Source organism: Pseudophryne corroboree, chromosome 1 (genome assembly GCF_028390025.1).
Source record: "Pseudophryne corroboree isolate aPseCor3 chromosome 1, aPseCor3.hap2, whole genome shotgun sequence".
Taxonomy (NCBI): domain Eukaryota; kingdom Metazoa; phylum Chordata; class Amphibia; order Anura; family Myobatrachidae; genus Pseudophryne; species Pseudophryne corroboree.
This window is the reverse complement of record NC_086444.1, coordinates 992,461,789-992,489,353: the sequence shown is the minus strand read 5'-3', so window position 1 is coordinate 992,489,353 and position 27,565 is coordinate 992,461,789. Positions and strand designations below refer to the sequence as shown.

At 43.1% G+C, this 27,565-nt stretch overlaps 1 protein-coding gene across 1 annotated transcript; it reads left to right on the top strand.

Annotated features, from left to right (window-relative positions):
* REELD1 (reeler domain containing 1) lies at positions 1–27,105 on the top strand. Its single transcript, XM_063948313.1, has 6 exons — positions 1–135; positions 8,802–9,024; positions 11,503–11,666; positions 13,844–14,120; positions 14,252–14,315; positions 25,457–27,105. The coding sequence occupies exons 1-6, from the start codon at positions 123–125 to the stop codon at positions 26,057–26,059; spliced, it is 1,344 nt and encodes a 447-aa protein (XP_063804383.1). The 5' UTR covers positions 1–122; the 3' UTR covers positions 26,060–27,105.
* Positions 27,106–27,565: the final 460 nt, after the last annotated feature.

The window sequence follows — 27,565 nt, the reverse complement described above, 5'->3', positions numbered from 1 at the left end:
CATTTAGAAAGCTAGAAGCATCTCTTCTGTCATCTAAGGTTCATGACTCAATAAGGAGAAAGACCTTAGGCGAGGACGGGATTCAAGGCAAAGTGACATGGTGGTCACTATAAAGAAGATGAATGTTTACCTCAGGTTTGCAAAAATATACCTGGATGATCTTTAAATGTTCTATGGACAATGAGTCAAAACTGGAGCTTGGTGTATAGTGACCACATTATGTCTGGAGAAAAGCTAACAATGTATTCCACAGTATAAGGTTTATACCCACAGTCAAGCATGATGAGGTGGTGTTATCATTTCCGGATATATTTGTATCTTAACATAGATGAACTGATATGCTCTTAATTACGGGATTGTTAAGAAGAAAGTCAGGGTCCATCAATCAGCTGACGCACAGGTCTGTTACTACAGATTTTCATTTAGCATTTGGCCTGTCCATGACTTCAGCCTTACTTGGCATAGTTTGCTATGTGTTTGCTGCATTCTTCTCTTATGCCGCTTTCAGAATTAAGAGCCAGATCAAGCAGCCAGCAAATTTCTGGGTCTGAGACTGGAATACCTAAAGATTTATTGTCCAATCTGGCTGGTTGGAACGAAAATCTGGTAATGTATGGGAGCAAATGACAGTTGACCATTTGCTCTGACATGCCTGAAAACTGACAAAAATTGTCAGATTGGTTAAACCATTTGATTTAACCACTTTGAACGCCCGTTTTTGTCAGCTTTCTGGCATTTCGGAGCAAATGGTCAATTGTCATTTGCTCCCATACTTTACCAGATTTAAGGACAACAAATCTTTAGGTGTATGTCCAGTTTTAGTTCCATGACCCTGGTCGGAGGCAGAGTCGTTAACCGGGTTGTTTCTTTTCACACACGCAGAATTCCCAGGTTGATGAGTGTTCATGTGCAAAAACACAGAATATAGCTGTATTTGTGAAAGGTGTATTAGTCAGTGGCTGCAATTATTATTTTCTCTGACGTCCTAAGTGGATGCTGGGGACTCCGTCAGGACCATGGGGGGAATAGCGGCTCCGCAGGAGACAGGGCACAAAATTAAAAGTTTGACCACTAGGTGGTGTGCACTGGCTCCTCCCCCTATGACCCTCCTCCAAGCCTCAGTTAGGTTTTTGTGCCCGGCCGAGAAGGGTGCAATCTAGGTGGCTCTCCTAAAGAGCTGCTTAGAATAAAAGTTTGTTAGGTTTTTTATTTTCAGTGAGTCCTGCTGGCAACAGGCTCACTGCAACGCGGGACTAAGGGGAGAAGAAGCGAACTCACCTGCGTGCAGGATGGATTGGCTTCTTAGGCTACTGGACACTAGCTCCAGAGGGACGATCACAGGTACAGCCTGGATGGGTCACCGGAGCCGCGCCGCCGACCCCCTTACAGATGCTGAAGAGAGAAGAGGTCCAGAAATCGGCGGCTGAAGACGTCCCAGTCTTCTTAAGGTAGCGCACAGCACTGCAGCTGTGCGCCATTGCTCTCAGCACACTTCACACCGCGGTCACTGAGGGTGCAGGGCGCTGGGGGGGGGGGGCGCCCTGGGCAGCAATGTAATTACCTTTACTGGATAAAAATGCATCACATATAGCCCCTGGGCTATATGGATGTATTTAACCCCTGCCAGGATTACAGAAAAAACCGGAAGAAGAGCCCGCCGTGAAGGGGGCGGGGCCTATCTCCTCAGCACACAGCGCCATTTTTCCCACACAGATCCGCTGGTGGGAAGGCTCCCAGGCTCTCCCCTGCACTGCACTACAGAAACAGGGTTAAAACAGAGAGGGGGGGGGGCATATTTTGGCGATATTAATATATATTAAGCTGCTATAAGGGAAAACACTTACTATAAGGTTGTCCCTGTATAATTATAGCGCCTTGGTGTGTGCTGGCAAACTCTCCCTCTGTCTCCCCAAAGGGCTAGTGGGGTCCTGTCCTCTATCAGAGCATTCCCTGTGTGTGTGCTGTGTGTCGGTACGTGTGTGTCGACAGGTATGAGGACGATGTTAGTGGAGGCGGAGCAATTGCCTGTAATGGGATGTCACCCCCTAGGGAGTCGACACCGGAATGGATGGCTTTATTTATGGAATTACGTGATAGTGTCAACACGCTACAAGGTCGGTTGACGATATGAGACGGCCGGCAAACCAATTAGTACCTGTCCAGGCGTCTCAAACACCGTCAGGGGCTTTAAAACGCCCATTACCTCAGTCGGTCGACATAGACACAGACACGGACACTGACTCCAGTGTCGACGGTGAAGAAACAAACGTATTTTCCAGTAGGGCCACACGTTACATAATCACGGCAATGAAGGAGGCGTTACATATTTCTGATACTACAAGTACCACAAAAATGGGTATTATGTGGGGTGTGAAAAAAAACTACCTGTAGTTTTTCCTGAATCAGATAAATTGATTGAAGTGTGTGATGAAGCGTGGGTTACCCCCGATAGGAAGTTGCTAATTTCAAAGAAGTTATTGGCATTATACCCTTTCCCGCCAGAGGTTAGGGCGCGCTGGGAAACACCCCCTAGGGTAGATAAGGCGCTCACACGCTTATCAAAACAAGTGGCGTTACCGTCTCCTGATACGGCCGCCCTCAAAGATCCAGCTGATAGGAGGCTGGAAAATACTCTAAAAAGTATATACACACATACTGATGTTATACTGCGACCAGCAATCGCCCCAGCATGGATGTGCAGTGCTGGGGGGGTTTGGTCGGAATCTCTGACTGGAAATATTGATACCCTGAATAGCGACAATATTTTATTGACTATAGAGCATTTAAAGGATGCATTTTCTTTATATGCGAGATGCACAGAGGGATATTGGCACTCTGACATCAAGGGTAAGTGTGCTGTCCATTTCTGCCAGAAGAAGTTTATGGACGCGACAGTGGTCAGGTGATGCGGATTCCAAGCGGCATATGGAAGTTTGCCGTATAAAGGGGAGGAATTATTTGGGGTCAGTCTATCGGACTTGGTGGCCACGGCAACAGCCGGAAAATCCACCTTTTTTACCTCAGGTCACCTCCTACCTCAGGTCACCGTCTTTTCAGCCTCAGTCCTTTCGTTCTCATAAGAACAAGCGGGCAAAAGGCCATTCATATCTGCCCGAGGCAAAGGAAAGGGTAAGAGACTGCAGCAAGCAGCTCCTTCCCAGGAGCAGAAGCCTTCCCCCGCTTCTGAAAAGTCCTCAGCATGTCGCTGGGGCCCTACAAGCGGACTCAGGTCCGGTGGGGGGGTCGTCTCAAGAATTTCAGCGCGCAGTGGGCTCACTCGCAAGTCGACCCCTGGATCCTGCAGGTAGTATCACAGGGGTACAGATTGGAATTCGAGACGTCTCTTCCTCGCAGATTCCTGAAGTCTGCTTTACCAACATCTCCCTCCGACAGGGAGACGGTGTTGGAAGCTATTCACAAGCTGTATTCCCAGCAAGTAATAGTCAAGGTACCCCTACTACAACAAGGAAAGGGGTATTATTCCACGCTGTTTGTGGTACCGAAGCCGGACGGCTCGGTGAGACCTATTCTAAGTCTGAAATCTTTTGAACACTTACATACAAAGGTTCAAGTTCAAGATGAAATCACTCAGAGCAGTGATAGCGAATCTGGAAGAAGGGGACTTTATGGTGTCCTGGGACATCAAGGATGCTTACCTCCATGTCCCAATTTGCCCTTCACACCAAGGGTACCTCAGGTTCGTGGTACAAAACTGTCACTATCAGTTTCAGACGTTGCCGTTTGGATTGTCCACGGCACCCCGGGTCTTTACCAAGGTAAAGGCTGAAATGATGATTCTACTTCAAAGAAAAGGCGTATTAATTATCCCTTACTTGAACGTTCTCCTGATAAGGGCAAGATCCAGAGAACAGTTAGAGGTCGCAGTAGCACTATACCAAGTAGTGCTACAACAGCACGGGTGGATTCTAAATATTCCAAAATCCCAGCTGATCCCGACAACACGTCTGCTGTTCCTAGGGATGATTCTGGACACAGTTCAGAAAAAGGTTTTTCTCCCGGAGGAGAAAGCCAGGGAGTTATCCGAGCTAGTCAGGAACCTCCTAAAACCAAGAAAAGTGTCAGTGCATCAATGCACAAGAGTCCTGGGTAAATGATGGCTTCTTACGAAGCGATTCCATTCGGCAGATTCCACGCAAGAACCTTTCAGTGGGATCTGCTGGACAAATGGTCCGGATCGCATCTTCAGATGCATCAGCGGATAGCCCCGTCTCCAAGGACAAGGGGGTCTCTTCTGTGGTGGTTGCAGAGTGCTCACCTTTTTGGAGGGCCGCAGATTCGGCATTCAGGACTGGGTCCTGGTGACCACGAATGCCAGCCTGAGAGGCTGGGGAGCAGTCACACAGGGAAGAAATTTGCAGGGAGTGTGGTCAAGCCTGGAGACTTCACTTCACATAAATATACTGGAGCTAAGGGCAATTTACAATGCTCTAAGCCTGGCAAGACCTCTGCTTCAGGGTCAGCCGGTGTTGATCCAGTAGGACAACACCACGGCAGTCGCCCACGTAAACAGACAGGGCGACACAAGAAGCAGGAGGGCAATGGCAGAAGCTGCAAGGATTTTTCACTGGGCAGAAAATCATGTGATAGCACTGTCAGCAGTGTTCATTCCGGGAGTGGACAACTGGGAAGCAGACTTCCTCAGCAGACACGATCACCACCCGGGAGAGTGGGGACTTCACCCAGAAGTCTTCCACATGATTGTGAACCGTTGGGAAAAACCAAAGGTGGACATGATGGCGTCCCGCCTCAACAAAAAACTGGACAGGTATTGCGCCGGGTCAAGAGACCCTCAGGCAATAGCTGGGGACGCATTGGTAACACCATGGGTGTACCAGTCAATGTATGTGTTCCCCCCTCTGCCTCTCATACCCAAGGTACTGAGAATTATAAGGCGAAGGGGAGTAAGAACGATACTCGTGGCTCCGGATTGGCCAAGAAGGACTTGGTACCCGGAACTTCAAGAGATGCGCACGGAGGATCCGTGCACTCTACCTCTAGACTTACCGCGGCTGCGTTTGACGGCATGGCGGTTGAACGCCGGATCCTGAAGGAGAGGGCTCCGATGGAGGAATTTCAACTGGGTCGATTCCTACATTTCCTGCAAACAGGATTGTCTATGGGCCTCAAATTGGGGTCCATTAAGGTTCAAATTTCGGCCCTGTCGATTTTCTTCCAGAAAGAATTGGCTTCAGTTCCTGAAGTCCAAGCTTTTGTCAAAGGAGTACTACATATACAGCCCGGTTGTGCCTGCAGTGGCACCGTGGGATCTCAATGTAGTTTTGGGATTTCTCAAATCCCATTGGTTTGAGCCACTCAAATCGGTGGATTTGAAATATCTTACATGGAAAGTGACCATGCTACTGGCCCTGGCTTCGGCCAGGAGAGTGTAAGAATTGGCGGCTTTATCGTACAAAAGCCCATATCTGATTTTCCATTGGGACAGGGCAGAACTGCGGACGCGTCCTCAGTTTCTCCCTAAGGTGGTATCAGCGTTTCACCTGAACCAACCTATTGTGGTGCCTGCGGCTTCTAGCGACTTGGAGGACTCCAAGTTGTTCGACGTTGTCAGAGCCTTAAAAATATATATATATATTTAAAGGACGGCTGGAGTCAGAAAGGCTGACTCGCTGTTTATACTGTATGCACCCAACAAGCTGGGTGTTCCTGCGTCTAAGCAGACGATTGCTCGTTGGATTTGTAGCACAATTCAACTTGCGCATTCTGTGGCAGGCCTGCCACAGCCAAAATCTGTAAATGCCCACTCCACAAGGAAGGTGGGCTCACCTTGGGCGGCTGCCCGAGGGGTCTCGGCATTACAACGCTGCCGAGCAGCTAAGTGGTCAGGGGAGAACACGTTTGTAAAATTCTACAAATTTGATACCCTGGCTAAGGAGGACCTGGAGTTCTCTCATTTGGTGCTGCAGAGTCATCCGCACTCTCCCGCCCGTTTGGGAGCTTTGGTATAATCCCCATGGTCCTGACGGAGTCCCCAGCATCCACTTAGGACGTCAGAGAAAATAAGAATTTACTTACCGATAATTCTATTTCTCGTAGTCCGTAGTGGATGCTGGGCGCCCATCCCAAGTGCGGATTGTCTGCAATACTTGTACATAGTTATTGTTACAAAAATCGGGTTATTATTGTTGGAAGCCATCTTTTCAGAGGCTCCTCTGTTATCATGCTGTTAACTGGGTTCAGATCTCAAGTTGTACAGTGTGATTGGTGTGGCTGGTATGAGTCTTACCCGGGATTCAAAATCCTTCCTTATTGTGTACGCTCATCCGGGCACAGTATCCTAACTGAGGCTTGGAGGAGGGTCATAGGGGGAGGAGCCAGTGCACACCACCTAGTGGTCAAACTTTTAATTTTGTGCCCTGTCTCCTGCGGAGCCGCTATTCCCCCCATGGTCCTGACGGAGTCCCCAGCATCCACTACGGACTACGAGAAATAGAATTATCGGTAAGTAAATTCTTATTATTGTTGTTAATAATAATTATAATAGTAATTTAATTATATAGCACTCTTTCCCAGTAGGACTGAAGGTGCTTAACACATATAATGAACATAATACAATACAGTAACAATGAAAAGCTTTTTCATACAATACAGAGAGCATGGAGATATTAAAGGGGCATTAAGGAAACACTTAAGTAAACAGGAAAGTCGTGAGTCTGTTTTTGAAAGATCCTAGAATGGGGGCCTCTCAAACTATGCAGGGAAGTGAATTCTATAGAATCGGAGCCTCATGGGCAAAAGCTCGACAGTATGGAAGCTTTGAAAGTCAGTATGCCAATCTTGAAATAGATTTGCCATTATACAGGCAGTCAGTGAGGGGGGAGTAGGGAATGGGTGTTATGTGTCTGGAACTGGGCTGGCTGGTTAGGGATACAATTACAAATGCATGTATGACTTTTGGCAGATCTTAAGAGTGCTTGATTCCGGCTAAGGTATGTTCCTCAGATGAAAGAATGGGGATATGATTGTGGCTGATACCTGATGTTTAAGTGTCAAGCCACCATCCAGGACAATGCCAAAATTCCACACAGTGGTTGTTCATAGTGAGAACATTAGTTGCTCATAATGAGAATTATATGGGGATTTTTCATGAGGAGGCTTCATCATTTGGACTACAAGTGATCGAAACATTTTTTCCTGTTTCATAAACTCTCAAATAAAGAATTTAGGGTGTTATTTAGCATCAGTCGCAAAATTGGTAAAACACACACTGGGCGATTATCGGCTGTCTGCGCATGTACTGTGACCGCATTGCGTGTGCGCAGACTTTCACAATGCGATTGCATCCCGTCACAATGCACTCACATAATGATTGATAGGCGGCAGGTGTTCGGGGTCGATGACGCGGTGTTCATGGTGAGTGATGCGGGAAATGCAGACGTCATGGGTGGGTGACATCATATGCGATTGTTGCAATAGAAAATATGTCGCCGGTTCGTTTGCTGCGTATGCAGGGAGGCAACCGGCATTTCCAATATTTCTCAATTTCTGTGCTGCGTTTGAATTTCAAATGCGAACGCAGCGCTGGGTGGTGCTTCACATGCTGGACAGACTTGTCCTGTGCTGGGCTGCTCTGAGCATGCCATTTTGAGCAGTAGTAGTTCCGCAATTTTAGCAGAACTGCTACTAAAGCTGAATAACCCCCTTAGTCAGCACTTTATTTAAAGTTTATATAAAATTGTGTTTGTGCATACCTGCTGACTGCTGTGCTTTTAGAGGGACAGTCCCCATACTGTTCCATGGACCTGCAATCAGCTTTGCCCCAATTCATGGGGGCCGGGAGATATTGCACTGTGAATGCCAGTGTCTCTACAGCAGTGTTTCCCAACTCCAGTCCTCGGGGACCCATAACAGTGCGCGTGTTACACATCTCCTAGTTGGTGCATAGGTGTATTCATTACTGGCTGTCACAATTCAAAAGATCCAAAGGTGGAGGTAATTATTTCTGTGGGGACTGGAGTTGGGAAACACTGCTCTACAACAAACATCATAAGAAAAAAAATAGGGGGACATGGTCATGCTCATCCCCATATTGTCGTATCCACGCCCCATGCTTCTCTGTTGAGACATCTTATTTTGGGAAACATGTAAATAATTATTATAATTATATATATATATATATATATATATATATATATATATATATATATATAGGTCCAAAACGTGTTCAATACCCCAGCACCCACAGCTCATGGAGGTTGGAAAGAGCTACAATACATACAGATGTGTTCTGGCTCATTCAACCTGCGAATATGTCACATGGCTGCATGCATCCTTATTGCAATTAGCCATGGCCACGTGTGACCCGTTTGCGGGAGCATATGTACCATGTGATCCTATGGATTGTGGGAGCATATGTAATGCACTCGCACGGTCGCGGGGACGCTAGTCATGGCAATCGACTAGCGATTACCATTGTTATCAGCAAAGATGAGCTAGGACTCATCTGTAACACATGTATTAAAGGAGGTCTCAATGTCCACTTTCCCACAGTTTATGCCATAAGAGGGCAATATTTAGCTGAATATTAGGAAAATTTAATTTTCATTGACACTGGAGAAACTAAAGCATTGCTGTCGTTCAAACTCTGCCTAGTTCCAGAAGAACGTTCCTCATAACAGGACCACCAGCTACAGAAGAGAGAAAATGGAGACTTATGTATTTAGTTCAGTATAAGTACACAGTGCATATTACTCGTATCAACAACACATCCAAAAGGGACCAGAAGTATTGTGATACTGAAATCCTTACTATTTCCTTTGCAGTTACCATAAGAAGTACTCGGGATTTCATGGGGTTTTTCCTTCAAACTCGTAGAACATTGGATGACCAAGTAGCTGGATCTTTTGTGTTCATTCCACCTGGATCCAAACTACTGCGCTGCTTTGAAGATGGAGACACTGTGACCCATTCGGACAAGTCCTTGAAAAGAAATCTCTCTTTTGTATGGAAGTCACCCGATCATCCTGTTGGAGACATAAAATTCTTGTGAGTGTTCACAAATTACATTCATATAATATTTTCCTGTATTTTTCAATTGACTCAAAATAGATGTATTTGTTTCAGGGGTCCTTATACTTTATATTATTTCATATTGTTAACTAAAATATATAAGGCGGGATGTTTGGCATCCAAGTTTGCCGGAGGTGCGGGATGCCAGCCGAACCCTGACCTTTTTTTAAAACAGCAATCATTTACAAGGCATGCTTTTGCCTTTAAAAAACCGTCCGAGTTCGGCCGGTATTCTGCACCTCTGGGAAACTGGGGCACCATTACATCCCACCTATAGTGTTGTGGTTATCTGTGTTACAGTATATGCTTCTCTGTTCAAGCACAGAAAGATAAAGGATATATACCGTGGTATGTGGTTGTTGTGTTGACAAGCAAAATGTGGACTCCAAAACACTGGTAATGGGAGATCGAAAAGTCAAACATGCTGGCACTACAACAGTAAACATGATGATTAACCATGAAAATAAGTAGCATTTCACATTTCTCACTCACCCAGTGCTGGCGTTCCAGGATCCACATATTGTTTTTTGACATTTGAAAGGGAAAATTCAATTGTTGGAAAAGTCAGTTGGGTGTCTGTTTTTTTCTGGTCTAACAGACTTTTCAAACAATTAATACTGCCCTAAAAGTCAACAAGAGGCATGTATCCCTTTACTGTGAATAGTACATGTACTTTTCAGAATGGAAGAGTATGAAGACTCTAGAAGAGAGGAAATATAACAGAGAGACTTCACAGTGACAAGTTAAGATACATCGCCACCTACTGTGACTCCAGTATAGCTTCTCAAGTACTGCTTACCGTACAGCTATTATATTCAAACTATATATTCAGCATTATTCTGAAGATGGAAACAATTCAATATTTCCGTAAGAGAAGTTTTAAATGTTTTAACAAGTATCAATTTCTTTAAAAATAAAAGGAAAGCGGAATGTTCCTTTTTTGTTTTTTCTATTTATCATAAATTTGTATAAACATTCAACACAATGGGAGGTATCCAATTACCCACGGTAAAACATCAGGTGCGAAAAACTGACGTTTTTCGCTATTTTCCCCGATGTTTCACAGATTTTTTTTTGTTCACAGCCTCTCCTATTAGATCGCATATAAAAATTGCCCTTTATCCCGAAAACACACCAGTTCAGTGAAACCTGTGGGGATAGCCAAGGGCCTAGCTACCATAGGTGCAGGGAGTGCAGCTGCTATGGGGCCCAGAGCTGAGAGGGGCCACCTTCCCTGTCATAGTAACATGTGTTATATACATTTTTCACCATTGTTAGGTACATAGGAGCCCTTACAAACTTTTGCCTTGGGGCCTACAATATATCTTGGTATGCCCCTGGACCTGTTAATTATAATGTGGTAATAAGTGAACTGGAGGGTACTGTACTATTACAGACTGGGACATTGTAATGTTGCGCAATATGAACTGGAGGCACTGGCTTTATGTGAATTGGGGATTCTGTGTTGCATAATATGTACAGCCAGCCCTAGAAATGACACATAACGTAAGCTAGGGCACTGCTATGGGGCATAACATCAATAACTGCTGTGGAAAGGGGTCTCTCTACAATAGAAGCATTGTCACAGGGGCCCCTCGAAAATGCTGCTATGGTGCCCACCATGTTTTGGCTACGCCCCTGGGGATAGCCCTGGGGAAGAACATTACCCGCGCTAATGTACCATGGGTAATAGGATACCGCCCAGTGAGTAAATAATGTAATGGTGAAAACATTGTAACTCATTAAAACATGAACATTTTATAGTCCAGTAGATTAAATTAACAAAACAGAAGAACAAGAGGTTTCAGGATGATTATAAATCCCTGGATAGTCAGATGGGAAAAGTCAATCGGACTGGTAATACAGTGAAGCTAATATAATATAATCCTTGTCGACAGACTATTGATAATAATAATAATAATAATAATAATAATCATAATCATAATAATCATATATTAACAGTAATTATGCACATACATTTGGTTGTATTAATATGATTTATCCTGGCTGGAAAACTATTTACATTTCACAGAGTACTGTAATATGTCTGTATTACACAGAAAACCTCCTTTATTTTCTTTGATGCTATAATAATTTCAATTGAATGTATGTCATTGTAAGTAGTTGAAAATACATTTCCTTGTGACTATTAAATACACTTTACTGTTTAATACAAAATAATAATAATCTCCCTGTGTACATTTTACAGTATGCGTATAATTGGTGGCAAACAGCGCAATCTACATTAAATATTAATTATGGTGACTATTTTTTGATGCTGATCGAGTATATATTAATGTACTTTTGGGTTAAAGTTTTACTGGTTTATTATTACTTTCAATGTCAACACTCCATTCACACATACTGTACTAAAGACACAGCCATAGGACAATTAAACACTAGGCTTTGTGAACTTGATGTGTTAATATTAAACAATTTCTTTCACTTTTACAGTGTATCAGTGGTTCAGTCATACTTTGTTTATTGGGCACGGATTGAATCGACCATTGTGTCTGGACACATACATAACAAGATTTCTGAGCAGCAGAATCCAGAAGCATCAAACATGAAGACATCTTCAGTGACGAGTACTCCTCTCCATAAAATATTACACCTAGGTAAAATATTCCACTATATTGCCCCTCCATGGGGGCTGCTACATGCAGACCTGAGAAATCCATTATACTAACCGACTTTATACAGCAGAGGCAGGAGGCGGGCTAGTGGCATACTAGTCTACTCTCAAATGGCTGGGAGTCTCCCAAAAATTGGGTGTAGCTCTTGGCCCCCTGGAAGAGTGGGCAAGTCTCCTGGAGCCCCCCACCAAGCTGCCTACTTACCGAGTGAAGTCAGCAGTCCAGGACACTGAATCACGCCATTGTAGACACCCCCCCCACTGTACAATGCAGGGGGCATGGCCACAATGACATGATTGTGACCACCATGCTCCCATACCTCCTCCTATGCTGTGACAAGCCCCTACTGCACCCCTATGCCTCCTCACACCTTCGATCCTCCCTGCCGACCTGGCAGCCCCCTCCCAGAGAGGATGGGGGCAGAAAGTCAGTAACTATTGGTAGTGGTGAGTGGGTGGACCTATAACAGTTTGCAATCTCTTAATTGTTGCTTGTGATTGGTCATTCTGCTCACTTCTTTTTCCAACTAGGGTTAGTGGCCCTATTAGTATAATTACTGACCTAAGTGGTAGTGCAGATTTACTAATATTGCATAGTACATGGATGGGGAAAAGAAGGCAAATGGGCCATATGTGGCTTGTATGGCAATTGGGTCTAGCATGTTGCCTCTCATGCTGTGATGAAATAGCTGAGAGCACACAGATCAGAAGTCCCTTACATCTGATTGGACAAACTTGTCAGTTGGCACATCAACACCAGGAAGTGTCTAACATAGTGGGCATCTGGCATATTGTGGCTGCATGTTACAGAGCTGAAGCTGGATTCATATGGTGGAATGTTAAGGCACACACTCTACCATTATCACTGAGACTCTTTTTGTCATAAAATGGAAAAAGTGGAAAAGAAAGACTTTGTTTCTCCATGGACTGGTTATGCAGTTCCTGATAGAGCACTTGTTAACATCATACTGTAGCATACCAATAAGACAATAATTCTGTCATCACAAATCTTATCTCAGTGCTTTATGGCTGCTTTGGAGCCGTTTAATTAGACATACTGTAGGGTTTCCAAAATCCTGATAAGCAGCTACAGCAATAAGACACTTTGGGCTTACTTCAGTTAGCTGCAAATCATAAAATCAATTTGCCACATTATAATGCATGGAGTGCAGAGGCATTTATGTTTTTTCATGCAGAAAAAATAGCGGCTACTTTTGTGTGTAGTCGGGGTTGGACTGGCCCACCGGGGTACATGGGAAACCCCCGGTGGGCCCCACTGCCTGCAGCCACCATTTCCTCCACCTCTAGGGATCAGAATCCAGACTGTGCACTTGAATTATACATTATACATATGTTACCTTATACTGCAGAGGATTATGATGTGTTTTCTATAGTGCATTGCTGTTATTAATCGGATAAATGATCATGCATGCACAAGCAGTATTTACTATATAAATTTGTCAAGGGGTCCAGCCCATGAATTCTTTAATGGTTATCCAAGCCTTCAGGGGCGTTTCTACAGAGGAGGGGGCCCATGTGCACCTCCGGGTGGGCCCCCTCCTCTGAACGGCGCTGTAGACTCCGGCAATGTGCCAAAGTCTACTGCGCATGTGCAGGTCTCCAGAAACATGGCACCCACCATGATCCGTGGACCAATTTGGCTACCGCGCATGCGCGGTGGCCATTTTGGCGGCGATTTCTGCGCCTGCAGCTGGACTCTGGTTAGGTAAGTATGTAAATGTGTGCAATGTGTGCGGTGTGGGCCCCCCCGGGACCCAGGGGCCCGTGTGCATTGCACACATTGTACCCATTATAGAAACGCCAATGCAAGCCTTTGTGGCGGTTGGTCACCCCCCCCCCCCACTGTAGAGTAGCCACACCCCTAAATATGGGCCCCTACCACTGCATTCCCCTGGTAGGCCCTTCATGCCCCAGTCCGACACTGCGTGCATTGAACAAATACTGGGCATATTTGTGTTTGGAAATATAGAATTAAGACAAACCTTTCCACAACTGTAGAATCTCTCTGCACATTTTAAATCTGCCCAACCTGCAGGGCAACATTGTTGTGCTCCTTATTTGCTTTGCTCTTAATATAATAAAAGCTTTGCTTTGAATAATATGTCACACATAACTGTTTAGTCTTTTCTTTTTTAATAGACTCAAAGCTTTCCAATGCGTCAGCTCACACAGACAAGCCATCTTTAGGGAGAGCTACTGAAACCAAACCCCCAGAACTGCTGCCCTACTCTGTTACTGGGAAAATGAAGCATGCCTTGCCTGATGCCACTGTCACAATTCCTCCACACTCCTATACACCATCCATCAGCAATGGCCTTAGCACTGCAACAGCAGGATCCTCTCTCCAGCTTCATCTGTCAACTGTAGAGACTGTAGCGTCACAGAACAAGACATCACATCACAGCATTATTAGCTGGTATGGGGTATTTGGATTATTAAAGGGAAATATAAAAAATAGTAACTATCAATATTTATCTATGAGAACCAAATATATTACACCTGCTAATTTGTTATGTACAGTAAATGAAAATGTGTTTTGTTAAATAGGACTCCGTATGCACTTAAGAGAAGCGTAACACCTCTGTGTTCTTCATGCCAGAAAGAAAAAAAGGTAGGAATCAAAAGACCCAAAAAAAAAGAGCCAATAACAGGAGATTAAATATGATGAAATCAAAGACTAAAATATTGTTTAGTGTGATACAGAAGATAGACATTAAAAGTATAGTAAGTCATTAGGTCTACACCATAGCGTCAAAATGTCAACACAGATTTTTTTTGGGGGGGTGTTATTTTGTCTATTTAAAGATTTTTGGGTTGAAATTTGTTGCAGTGCTTCGCTCGCCGCGCTTTGGGTGCGGTGGCTCGCTCCACTTCGCTCGCCACATGGGTACTAACGGTAATAGTCTGCGATATTGATAGTAAATTTGTTTAAATGCGTTCGCTCGCAACGCCTCGGGCTTGATGGCTCGCTTCACTCGCCACAAGGTTACTAAAGGTAATAGTTTTTGACATGGATTGTAAATGAAGCAAAAAGTGTAAAAACATGAAAAAAAACTAAAAAAACATGTCGACCATATGTATTGACCTTTTTCATGTTGACCTTTTGACCCTGTCGACCTTTTTCAGGTTGACCTTTAGACCGTCGACTCTATGGTGTCGACCTCTCAACTACCTCACAATATTGTTAATAATCTAAAAGACTGAGGGTAGCAGACTCTTATTTTGTAAAGTGTGTGATATATTGGAATATGTTCCTAAATTCTGTAAATGCACTTGCAATTGTTACATTGTGAAGCTCTGTTATGTGTCTGTAGCCGTGTCCTGAAATGTCACATTCTTTTTTGCATTCTATTATTATTTGGAAAAAAAATATTTTAATATGCAAATTAATAGATTTTTATGAGTTTACATCATTCTTTGCTTACTTTCATTCTTCTCATATAAATTTTTTGCTGCATTTACTATAAAATTAATAAAAATGTGTAACTTCATAAAATGCTCATTCTGTTTTAATGGGTCACTAAATATTGGATTCCAGCTTCTTTGTATACAAGGGCAACTAATAACCTTTTCAAATAACCTTTACAAATATGTAGGTACTCGGGTACTCGGGAACGGTATGTAGGTACTCGGGTACGGCACATTGCGGACCGGATAGAAAGATTGTTGGGAGAGGCCCGGCGGTCTTGGTGCACGTTGGCACCAACGACAAAGTTAGTGGTAGGTGGGATGTCCTTAAGAAAGATTATAGGGACCTAGGCCAAAAACTAAAGGCAAGGACATCTAATGTAATATTCCCCGAACTATTACCTGTGCCACGCGCTAGTCCAAGGAGGCAGAAGGAGATTAGGGAGGTAAATGTGTGGCTCAGAGGAAAGAAGGGTTTGTGTTCCTGGAACACTCGGCTGACTTCTCAGTCAGACGCCATCTTTTTTGTCGCAATGGATTGCACCTGAATGAGGAGGGGGCTGCGGTGCTGGGGAGAAGGATGGTTAGAAGGTTGGAGGAGATTTAAAACTAGGTGCCTGGGGGGAGGGATTAGTAAGAACTAGAGGGACATCTAGAGAGCGAAGAAAAGAGGGATGTATAAAGTATACTGGGGGTGGAGAGGGGGAAGGAGAAAAATAGTCAGTGATGGTAATTTAGGGAAAACTCAAGTTCCTAAGGAAACGTTATCTACAACAAAACTTGTGGATCAGAGAATTACTAAGCTTAAGTGTATGATTGCTAATGCAAGAAGCCTAACAAGTAAAATGGGTGAATTAGAAACAATTGCACTTAAAGACCAATATGATTTAATAGGCATTACAGAGAAAACATGGAAGGGTACACCCTCTTCAGGAGAGGTAGGACTAATAAAAAAAGGAGGGGGTGTTTGTCTTTATGTTATACCATTCTTAAAACCGTATTTAAAGGAGGAAATTTACGAGGGGACTGGAGATAACGTGGAGACATTATGGGTTGAGATTTCGAGTGGGGGTAAAGATACAAAAAACTTTTAATAGGGACAAGTTATAAACGGGTGTGGTATGGGAGGTAGATAGTAACTAGGTCGACGGTGTCTAGATCGACCACTATTGGTCGACAGTAACTAGGTCAACAGGGTCTCTAGGTCGACATGGTCTTTAGGTCGACATGGTCTAGGTCGACAGGTCAAAAGGTCGACATGAATTTTTTATGTTTTTTTGGTGTCGTTTTCTTCGTAGAGTGATTGGGAACCCCAATTAGTGCACTGTGTCCCCTCGCATGGCTTGCTTCGCTCGCCATGCTTCGGGAAAGTTGCCTCGCTCTGCTACTGCTTCGCTCGGCACAGATTACCATTCAAATCATAGTCCACGTGGATCGTTAAGTATGAAAAGGTTCAAAAAAAGAAAAAATCATGAAAAACTCATGTCGACCTTTTGACCTGTCGACCTAGGACATGTCGACCTAGAGACCCTGTCAACCTAGAAACCCTGTCGACCTAGTTACTGTTGACCTAGAGACCGGATACCGTTATAAACCGCCAGATATTAGTGCTTGTGATGAATTACAACTCTTGCAGCAAATCGAAAAAGCTGCAGGAATGGGGTATGTCATTACTGTTGGGGACTTTAATTACCCGGGCATAAAATGGAACACCGAAACAGTAAATACAGCTAGGGGCAACAGGTTCTTAAACATGCTAAAAGACCATTACTTGTCCCAGGTAATTGAGGAACCAACTAGACATAAGAGTATATTGGACCTAGTACTAATAATGAGGAAATAATATCAAACACTAATGTAGGGGAGACCTTAGGAACTAGCTATCATAATATGATCACATTCGATATCCGCTTCCAAAAACAACAATATAAGGGTCTAAGACTTTTAACTAGAAAAGCTAATTTCATATTGCTGAAACAAGCAATGAAGGACGTCAATTGGGAAAATTTTATTTCATGGTAAGAATACGGCTGAAATGTGGGATGTTTTTACAACTGTTCTCAATAAGTACACTAAATTGTATATTCGCAAGGTCAACAAAAACAGGAGTAGTAAATTCAAACTGATGTGGCTTAATAAGAAGGTCAAGGAACAAATGGATAAAAAAAGCGTGCTTTCAAAGCATTTAAGTCTGACGAGACGGTGGAATCATTCCAGTTCGACAAGGAATGTAACAAAAAATGCAAAAAAGAAATCAGAGCAGCTAAAATAGAAAACGAAAAACAAATCACAAAGGAGAGTAAAACAAACCCCAAAAAGTTCTTTAAGTATATAAACGTAAAAGTTTAAAAAAAGGAGAATATTAAGCCTTTAATGGGAGAGTTGGATGTCTTGATTAATGATGGTAGGAAAAAGCGGATTTATTGAATAAATTCTTTGCATCAGTATTCACAAGAGAGGACAGGTTGACAAGAGTAAAGCACAACATAAGCTATAATAATAACAACCCATTGCTAGGTACTTAGTTAAACGAGGAAGTAGTCTGGGAGAGACTAAGTAAAATTAAGATAAATAAATCTCCTGGCCCGGATGGACTTCACCCCAGGGTTCTTATGGAACTTAACGCAGAGATATCGAGACCCCTGTATCTAATTTTCAGAGAGCCAATTACATCAGGAATGATACCAAAGGACTGTATAGCAGAGGTAGTCCCAATATTTAAAAAGGGTATTAAAACTCATCCCGGTAACTATGGACCGGTAAGTTTGACATCTATAGTGGGGAAAATACTGGAAGGTATATTAAAGGATACCATACTAAGAGTACTTGGATATCTCCAAGGTTATTACAAGGAATCAGCATGGTTTTGTGAAGGACAGGTCATGTCAGACTAACTTAATAAGCTTCTTTGAGAAAGTGAGCAATAATATTGATGGGGTAAAGCAGTAGATGTGGCCTTTCTGGACTTCGCTAAGGCATTTGACAAAGTCCCACATAAGAGACTAATTTTCAAATTAAGAGAGCTCGGGGTAGGAAACACTATTTGTACTTGGGTAAGTAATTGGCTGTACAAGAGGGAACAGCAAGTGGGGATTAATGGGATGTTCTCTGAATGGGCCTCAGTACTCAGTGGAATACTGTACCGCAGGGATCAGTTGGGCCATTGCTGTTTAACATATTCATTCATGACCTAGGAGAGGGACTAGAAAGCAATTTTCGCAGACGATACTGAACTATGTAGAGTAATTAATTCAGACAAGGATGTTGAACCTCTACAGAATGACTTATCTAGACTTGAGGTCTGGGCGGATAAATGTAAAGTTATGAACTTTGGGACTAAAAGCATTCAGGCAGCATATAAACTAAATGGGTGAAATGTAGGGATAATGGTAGTTGAAAAAAGATTTGGGGGTGCTCATCAATAATAAACTTAGTAGCAATACGCAATGTCAAAATGCAGCAACAAAAGCAAATAAGGTGTCAGCACGCATAAAACGGGGAATGGAGACAAGGGATGAGAGTGTAATCCTGCCACTGTATAAATCATTGGTGCAGCCACACCTGGAATATTGTGTACAGTTCTGGGCACCTCACTATAAAAAAGATATCTTGGAACTCGAAAGTGTTCAGAGGTGAGCTACCAAACTGGTTAAGGGGTTAGAGGCACTGAATTATGCGGAAAGACTTAAAAGGTTAGATATGGTTACACTGGAAAAGAGGCGATTGAGAGGGGACATTATTAATATTTATAAATACATAAAGGGACAATACAAAGATTTATCAAACAATTTGTTTATCAAAAAATTGCTACATAGGACATGAAGTTAGAAGAAAAAAAATTTCATACACAACGGAGAAAAGTGTTCTTCTGAGTAAGAGCAGTAAGGATTTGGAATTCTCTGCCAGAGAAGGTAGTATCAATGGATTCAATCAATAAGTTCAAAAATGGATTAGATAGATTCCTAGCTGAAAAAATATCCAAGGATACAGCATTTAATTATTATAAACTGATAATACAGGTTGAACTCGATGGACAATTGTCTTTTTTCAACCTCAACAACTATGTAACGTAGGGGGTCATTCCGAGCTGATCGCTCGCTAGCTATTTTTTGCAGCGCTGCGATCAGATATTCGCCGCCTATGGGGGAGTGTATTTTTTTTGCAAGTGTGCGAACGCTTGTGCAGCCGAGTGGTACAAAAAAAGTTTTGTGCAGTTTCTAAGTAGCTCTGAACTTACTCAGCTGCTGCGATCACTTCAGCCTGTCCAGTCCCAGAATTGACGTCAGACACCCGCCCTGCAAACGCTTGGACACGCCTGCATTTTTCCAACCACTCCCTGAAAACGGGCAGTTGACACCCATAAATGCCTTCTTCCTGTCAATCTTCTTGCGATCGGCTGTGCGAATGCATTCTTCGTTAAATCCATCGCCCAGCATTGCCCAGCTTTGTACCCATACTATGCACCTGTGCATTGCGGTGCATACGTATGCGCAGTTTTGCCGAGGTTTGACCTGATCACAGCGCTGCAAAAAATAGATAGCGTGCGATCAGGTCGGAATGACCCCCTATGTAACTATGTATATCACAGAACAATGATATTTAAATCAAAATGTACATTTGAAATACAGCAGATTGCATGGCATTGCTTTGTGTTATCATTTCAAGTATTTAAGTAAAACTGGCTAAAAGGTTTGATGTACAATAGTGTCCTACCATGGAATAACTGAAAGGAAGACCACATCAGTAACTTTTGTCTCTTAGTCGCTCTCTTGTTTGTCATTGGAGATGACAAGATGTTATGGGTAAAAATATTATAAGTTCATTCACTTTTATGTGGATGTACTATAATTATTACAAAAGGCCTAATTCAGTTTGAGTTGTAGTTTTGCAAAAAATCGCAAAACTATAACTTGCTTCTCTAACATGTGGGGGGCCACCCAGCACAGGGCAAGGCCGCCCGCATGCCGGGTCCTGCCCCCTGCTAACATGCAAGCGCATTGCTATACACCGATAAACTTGCATGATTTAGGTAGCCCCCAGTTTATGTAGCTTAGTTGCGTAGGCAGTCAGAGGGCCACCATCTTTTGGGTCGCATCGGCTGCATGTGACGTCACACAGCTGCTGCAACCCACCCACCCCAGCAACGGTCCGGACACGCCTGCGTTGTCCAGATCAAGCCCCTTAAATGGAGCATCGACACCCACAAAATGTGGTGTTGACGCCCCGTTCCTGCCTCCCTCCAGGTCTTAGACTGCAGTCGCAGTTTATGACCGTGCACATGAGCACACCGACGTGTGTTCATGTGAAGAAGTGCTGAAATCGCCAAATAGCTATTTCAGCACTTTTGTGGGCCTTACTGAATTAGTCCCAAACCTTACAATGAGTGAGCTGAACCTGTTGCTGTGGTACTGGTCCAGGTTTACTGTCTCTGACAGATGTAGTGAGTGAGGCTTAGTCTTAAGTTGCATGTAGCCATGCCTGTGTCTGCATTTTGTTTTCCACAGTTGTGTCTGCCACATTATGCTAATGTCACTACAAAGTCCAGTTTATTAAAGAGAAAATAAAATCATGGTCAGTTGTAGTCCAAATGATAAAACCTCCTTCTGAACAATACCCATATAATTCTCACTATGAACAACCAAAGGTAAATTACCAAAGCTGGGACACCCTGGGACCACCCTTCACCTGTAGCTAATCTAATCAAAAGTGGGATGATTATTACTATAGTAGCGAGGCTTTGGGAGATATTCTCCTTTTTTTTTTTAAACAATTATTTAGAAAAAAAAATTTCAGTCATATATTATGTATGGGAAGTATATAGAATCTGCATCTGTTTCCAAAGTCGCGTCTGCATCTTTATGCTAATGCTGCTACAAAGTCCTTCCCTGATGTACATCCATGCATCCGAATCTGCAAGTACTGAGACGCATACTGTCAGCAACCTTAGATGTTCAAATAGCGCTTGGCGTGTCTTTAGACGGACCAACGGTCGCACTGTAAAAACTTGTACAAATCCTATGGCAGGTGCAAATTATTGGTCTTAATATGGCCTCCTATGTGAACAATTCTGCGACTTTGAGCACAACCACTATCAGTGACATGCCAGCAATATTCCCATAAGACACTACATCTCCATGGATTTGAGTAGCCACCCCATGTTACCTCCCAGTCACCACACAGGGCAGTAAGTGAGAGTTCAGAGGTATACAGTATTGTTCAGCTGGTCTTTACAGCAACTGTAATCAAATAGGACAAATGGGTTTTAAGGAGTCAAACATGGCTCCCAGATTTTCCAATTTGCCCCTAAAGATGGATAAGGCTCAGAATGAGCCCAGAGGCAAAACATTAAAGATTCTGGATAAAGCAGAATAAGAGAGAGAATACATCTTCTCATTAGAGCCTCTAGTAGCCTCCAATTATGCCCTACTAATGTCATTAGTACATCCACTCTCATTTTTGGACAGACATTTTATTTTATCAGTAGACCCTAAAGGTTCATTAGCTGGCCCCGAGCATTAATTATTATTAATTATTATTATCCTTTATTTATATGGCGCCACAAGGGTTCCGCAGCGCCCAATTACAGAGTACATAAACAAATAATCAAACAGGAAAACAGCAACTTACAGTTGACGACAATATAGGACAAGTACAGGGTAAATAAACATAGCTACATCAGCAGATGACACTGGAATAAGTATCAGGTGGCAGAAGACTGCTGGATTTGGTGCAGCTGAAGATTATTAAAGTAAGAAAAGGGTAAACACATGAGGGAAGAGGGCCCTGCTCGTGAGAGCTTACATTCTAAAGGGGAGGGGTAGACAGACAGGAGTGAGACAGATGGGGTACATAGAGAGCGTGGAACAGAGGTTTATGATGAGATTTGGCTGGGTTTGGTGAAGAAGTGGGTCTTGAGAGCCCGTTTGAAGTTTTGTAGAGAGGTGGAGAGTCTGAGGGGGAGAGGTAGGGAATTCCAGAGAAGTGGTGCAGCACGTGAAAAATCTTGGAGGTAGGAGTGGGAGGAAGTAATCCGTAGGCAGGAGAGTCGGCGAGCATTAGCAGAGCGAAGAGGACGGGTGGGAGTGTAAAGCGAGATAAGATCAGAGATGTAGATGGGAGAGGAGTGGGTGAGGGCTTTGTAAGTAAGTGTGAGAAGCTTGAAATGGATTCTGAAAGGGAAGGGGAGCCAGTGAAGGTCTAGTAAGAGAGGAGAGGTGGACGTAGTGCGTTTGGTGAGAAAAATGAGCCGGGCAGCAGCATTGAGGATAGATTGGAGTGGAGAGAGGTATTTGTCAGGAATGCCAGTCAGGAGGAGATTACAGTAGTCCAGTCTGGAGATGACCAGTGAGTGGATAAGAGTCTTAGTAGCATCCTGGGTCAGAAAGGGTCTGATCCTGGAAATATTTTTTAGATGAAAACGGCAGGTTTGTGAGAGGTGCTGAATGTGTGGTTTGAAGGAGAGGAAGAAGTCAAGGATTACTCCAAGACAGAGCACTTGGGGGGTAGAGGAAATAGTAGTGCCATCAATAGATAATGAGATTGTAGGAGGTGAGGTTATGCGGGAGGGAGGGAAGATGATCAGCTCGGTCTTAGACATGTTAAGTTTAAGAAAGCGCTGGGACATCCAGGAAGAGATAGCAGAGAGACAGTTGGAGATACGAGTGAGGAGAGTAGGGGAGAGGTCTGGAGAGGAAAGATAGATTTGAGTGTCATCAGCATAGAGATGATATTGGAAACCAAAAGAACTAATGAACTTACCTAGTGAGGACGTATAGAGAGAGAAGAGAAGAGGACCAAGGACAGAACCTTGGGGTACCCCTACAGTTAGTGTAAGTGAGGGGGAGGTGGAATCATGAGAGACAGAGAATGAACGGTCAGAAAGGTAGGACGACAACCAAGAGAGGGCAGTGTCACGCAGACCAATGGAGTGAAGGATTTGCAGTAGGAGAGGATGGTCCACAGTGTCAAAAGCAGCAGAGAGATCAAGTAGAATAAGTAGAGAGTAGTGTCCCTTAGATTTAGCAGCATGGAGGTCATTGCATACTTTTGTAAGGGCAGTTTCAGTGGAGTGGAGAGGACGGAAGCCAGATTGGAATTGGTCAAGCAGTGAGTGTGAGGAAAGAAAGGAAGTAAGGCGGTTGTAGACAATACGCTCAAGGAGTTTGGAGGCAAAAGGGAGGAGAGAGATGGGTCGGTAGTTGGAGAGAGTGTTTGGATCAATTAATCATTGCTGTGGCCAGTATGGAACAATGGGGCAGATGTATTAACCTGGAGAAGGCATAAGGAAGTGATAAACCAGTGATAAATGCAAGGTGATAAATGCACCAGCCAATCAGCTCCAATATGTAAATTAACAGGAGTTGATTGGCTGGTGCGTTTATCACCTTGTACTTACCACTGGTTTATCACTTTCTTTTGCCTTCTCCAGGTTAATACATCTGCCCCAATGTGTGACACATTGTGTACACCACAACTCGCTCCTCTGTAAAACCACAGGATGAAAAATAGCACAATCTTTAACTCACTCCTCATAATTGTTTTAAACTGGCTTTCACACTACATGCTCAGTCCCTGCTACCTGGTACACACACATACAGAAAAACAAGTGTGGTTATATTAACCCCTGCAGCCTCCCACAGCTACATCTCCTGTTTCATGATAGTTTAAGCTGGCTACAAACTACTTCATCTCCGAAGCAATATGCAGATTTATTGATTGTTCTAATTATTACAGTATGTGTTCAGCAAGTGTGACAAAATCTCTCAAGGTATCTGGTAAAAGCTTGTTTTTGTCCAGTGTAAATGTAGAAACCAACATATAATCCATTCAAGACATATCCAAGTTATTGTCTGATTTGAGCAGGGCTTCATCCTGAGCGGCTCTGACCAATTTGGTGCCCTAGGCAAGATTTTGTCAGGTCCCCCATCCACCTTCTTTCTTATGTGGGAGCTTTTGCAAGTGGCAAAGGCACATGGCCTTGTGGAAGGGGCATGGTCCCACAGAGGGGCAAGGCCTTTTGGTGCTGTGCTCCCTTTCCTCCATTGTGTTGTGCTCCCCATTACACATACATAACTCCCAACATCGGGAGATGGGGAAGCGAGACTCTCTGGCGTGGCTAAGCCACGTCGTGGCCAAAAGGGGGCATGGCCTATAGACATGGGGGCATGGCTTCGTGGAAGTGCTGCCATCGCAAGTCATGCCACCATTTTATGTCACGATGGGGGCATGCCCAGCGCTCTGTGAGCTGCTGGAATGCCCCTAGCCCCTCCGTCTCCCATGAATAGATGCTGTGCGCATGCACCTATTCACTGCTTCTCTGCTAGGCAGGGTAGTGACTGACAGGAATCTCCCACCTCCCTCAACTCTTCACCATGGGACACTGCGCCCAGCGGGTGAGACAGCGGGACAATCCCAAAATAACAGGACTGTCCCGTGAAAATTGGGACAGTTGGGAGACACACAAGTGTCTCTCCAGACCCAGTCCACACAGGTGTCTCTCCAGACCAGGCTCCAGAATGTTGTTAAAATAGTGCACACATATTATAATATCTCAAACAACATGAATGAATCCTGCAGACTCAGTCCACACAAGTGTTTCTCCATCAAGCACATTTACTTTCTTTGATGTCTAAAGGCTGCCCACTGCTCTGCCTAGCTTAGTGTTGTTGCATGATATCAATTAGGTGAATGGTGTATAGCAGACCTTCAAATTGGTGTCTAGTGTATGTACTCGCCTCCACCACCTACCCAGTTCCTGCATTATAACTGTTTTAGGGGAAGTTTCAGTGTTATTTAGCAAACAATTGCCCTTATTTATCAATGAGTGATAAATTTAAATGTGAGTGATAAATTTCACCAGCCAATCCGCTCCTGTCATTTTTCAAACACAGCCTGTGACATGGAACTTAGGAGCTGATTGGCTGGTGCAATTTATCACTCATTGATTAATAAGGGCAAATATCCAGTGTCTTGATTTGTAAATTGTGCCAGATGTCTTCCTAATAGACCACCATGTTTTACCACAATTCAGAACTTGGCCGTATCTAGAGCATTCCTCATATGCACTGTACTGTATAAAACACACTCTTCTCTGTTCCACCTGGTGCATCTTCCTAGTACATGGGCCTCTTGTCTCCTTGTTTCTTGTCTATCCTGGTGTCTGCTGCTTTACTTTAATGCCATATTTGTGGCAAGCTTAGTCATTATTTGTTTTAGAATATACATATTTTATAGTATCTCTACTCTTGATAAATCTAAAGCTACTCACTACTCACCAAGCGGAACAGAGATACGATTTACAAACATGGTCTAAAATTCTAAAACCTTTTCCTACATTGTTTTCAGATACTTTCTACAGAAATGACATTGGCTCCAGCAAAATCAACACTGCCTACTGATTCATTTGCATGGCTTACTATTTCACTTTTACCTAGCCATAAAACATTTCCAGACCCTATGAAGTTCAGCTTACGCAATGCACAGATCCACCATCTACCTCCGTCCACAACTGAAGGTCAAATCCACAAGACAACCAAAGAGCTGTCTGCAAACTTTCTGCAACAACCAGAATCTGCAGCTTCTCAGAGAAGCATTGAGATCCATACAGAAAATACATCTCCATGGGTAACCAGGTCTATTCAGAAATTTCCTGGCAAAGAAGGAGAAAATAAAGGTAGAGGCATGCAGCTTGCTATGACCCAGCTAGGCATCCTCTTAGGCTGCTCTGTAGTATTAGGGATGGCCCTTGCTGCTGGCCTGCGATGCATCCATGCCCAATACTGCCATAAAAGGAGTGAAGTTTCCTTCAGTGAACCAGATGAAAATGTGATTACACTAAAGGAGAATGGAGAAATGAGGCATTTCAAGAAGATCAGAGAGAACAGTTTTGTGCTGGTCCAAGCAGAGTACAACTGGATAACTCCAGCAAGCAGTGTAAAAACACAATAAATGATCATTTACTGTAAGAACCAGAATACATGTCCAACCTCAGTGCAAATGTCATTTTTAGCTATGTGCCTATTTTGCATTAGAAAAATAAACACACATTTTTGGTTTTGTCAGGTGAGATATTTCAGTTAAATGATGGAAAGGACACATTTATGGGCATTTCTGCATAACAGAGGGCCTTAGAATTATTTTGGATTTTTACAAACCCTTGGATATGGAGGTGATCAGCATATACATTTCATGTGGTACTTTTTATACCTTCAAGGCACACTATATATGGGAATTCTCATTCGATGCAATTTTGCTGATGTCATAGAAGCCGCAACCAAGCCAAATTTTAGGTGGAAAAAAAGCAAACCATTTTATTCATTATTATTTTCACCCTAATAATGCACAGGTACAGTATAAGCCGAATGAATTTCTGGGGGTTTAGATTATGAACCAATACAAAGAGTAGGTGGGCCAATTCATGGCAACTGCTTAAAATGTGAAATGCACTGTGGAAAATATTTTTTAATAGCGCTTTATACACAGTAAAGTCACGTTATTATGACCACCAGCTAATAGCCAGAGTAACCGCCATGTGCACCACGGACAGCAGCTAGATGGGCTGAACTGACGTTTCTTACACACGTCTGGTAGCCCCAAGGTTCTTTTTGACGGTGAGCTGCTCCACTGTAGCGTGTCGGTTGGCCCTCACTCACCTTTGTAGCTGACATTCACCTCTCACATCAATCACACATGGTGCTCTGCAGTTTCCATGACGGTTATTCACAATGATGCCATTTGTCTAGTCACGATACACCTTCACCACACAGTTTACAAACTGCGCTGTTTCGGAAATACTGCCACCCTTGGCTGGAAAGCCGATAATCATCCCTTTTTTGCAACTCGGATAAATTGCTCCTTTTATCTATAACAGCAATGAGTGATATGTGTGCAGACGGCCTATTGCACACCTTATATACCCACCAAGCTAGCGCAAAACACATGGCGTACTTCAGGGGCTATGCGTTGCCAACACCAAATGTAGGTGGTGGTCATAATAATGTAACTCGAATATATAATCATTTTTATATATGTATATTTTAGGTTTTGCATTACATATTAGATTTCTTTCATAATAAGCAATATAGCTGAAATGTATTAGTTTGAATCTTTAAACGAAGTACATTATATATATTTTTCTAGTGAGAACATTTGAACTTTCCAGTATATATATTTGTAAGCACAAAGTTATATATCACGTAATTAATTTGTGAATTGAGTAAAAGAATAAATTAAATATCTATCTTGTGTACGTGGAAATGTATTAAATTAGTTTAGTTTCTATTTTGCCTTATATGACCATGTGTCTTTCTTTGTTATTTAATATCACCTTCTGTAGCTGTTAGCAGCTGGATTTGAAGACATTTGACAGGAGTTTAGAAAGTGCTATAAAAATATTGATTGTAATAATAATAATAAAAAAATGCACATACGGAAAATGACATTAGATAACACTAT

What these genes read in the sequence shown, in the direction of transcription:
- REELD1 (XM_063948313.1), top strand. An exon ending in CCATAAAATATTACACCTAG is followed by an intron (nt 11,667 to 13,843) that starts GTAAAATATTCC and finishes CTTTTTTAATAG; the next exon opens with ACTCAAAGCTTTCCAATGCG. An exon ending in CATGCCAGAAAGAAAAAAAG is followed by an intron (nt 14,316 to 25,456) that starts GTAGGAATCAAA and finishes CATTGTTTTCAG; the next exon opens with ATACTTTCTACAGAAATGAC.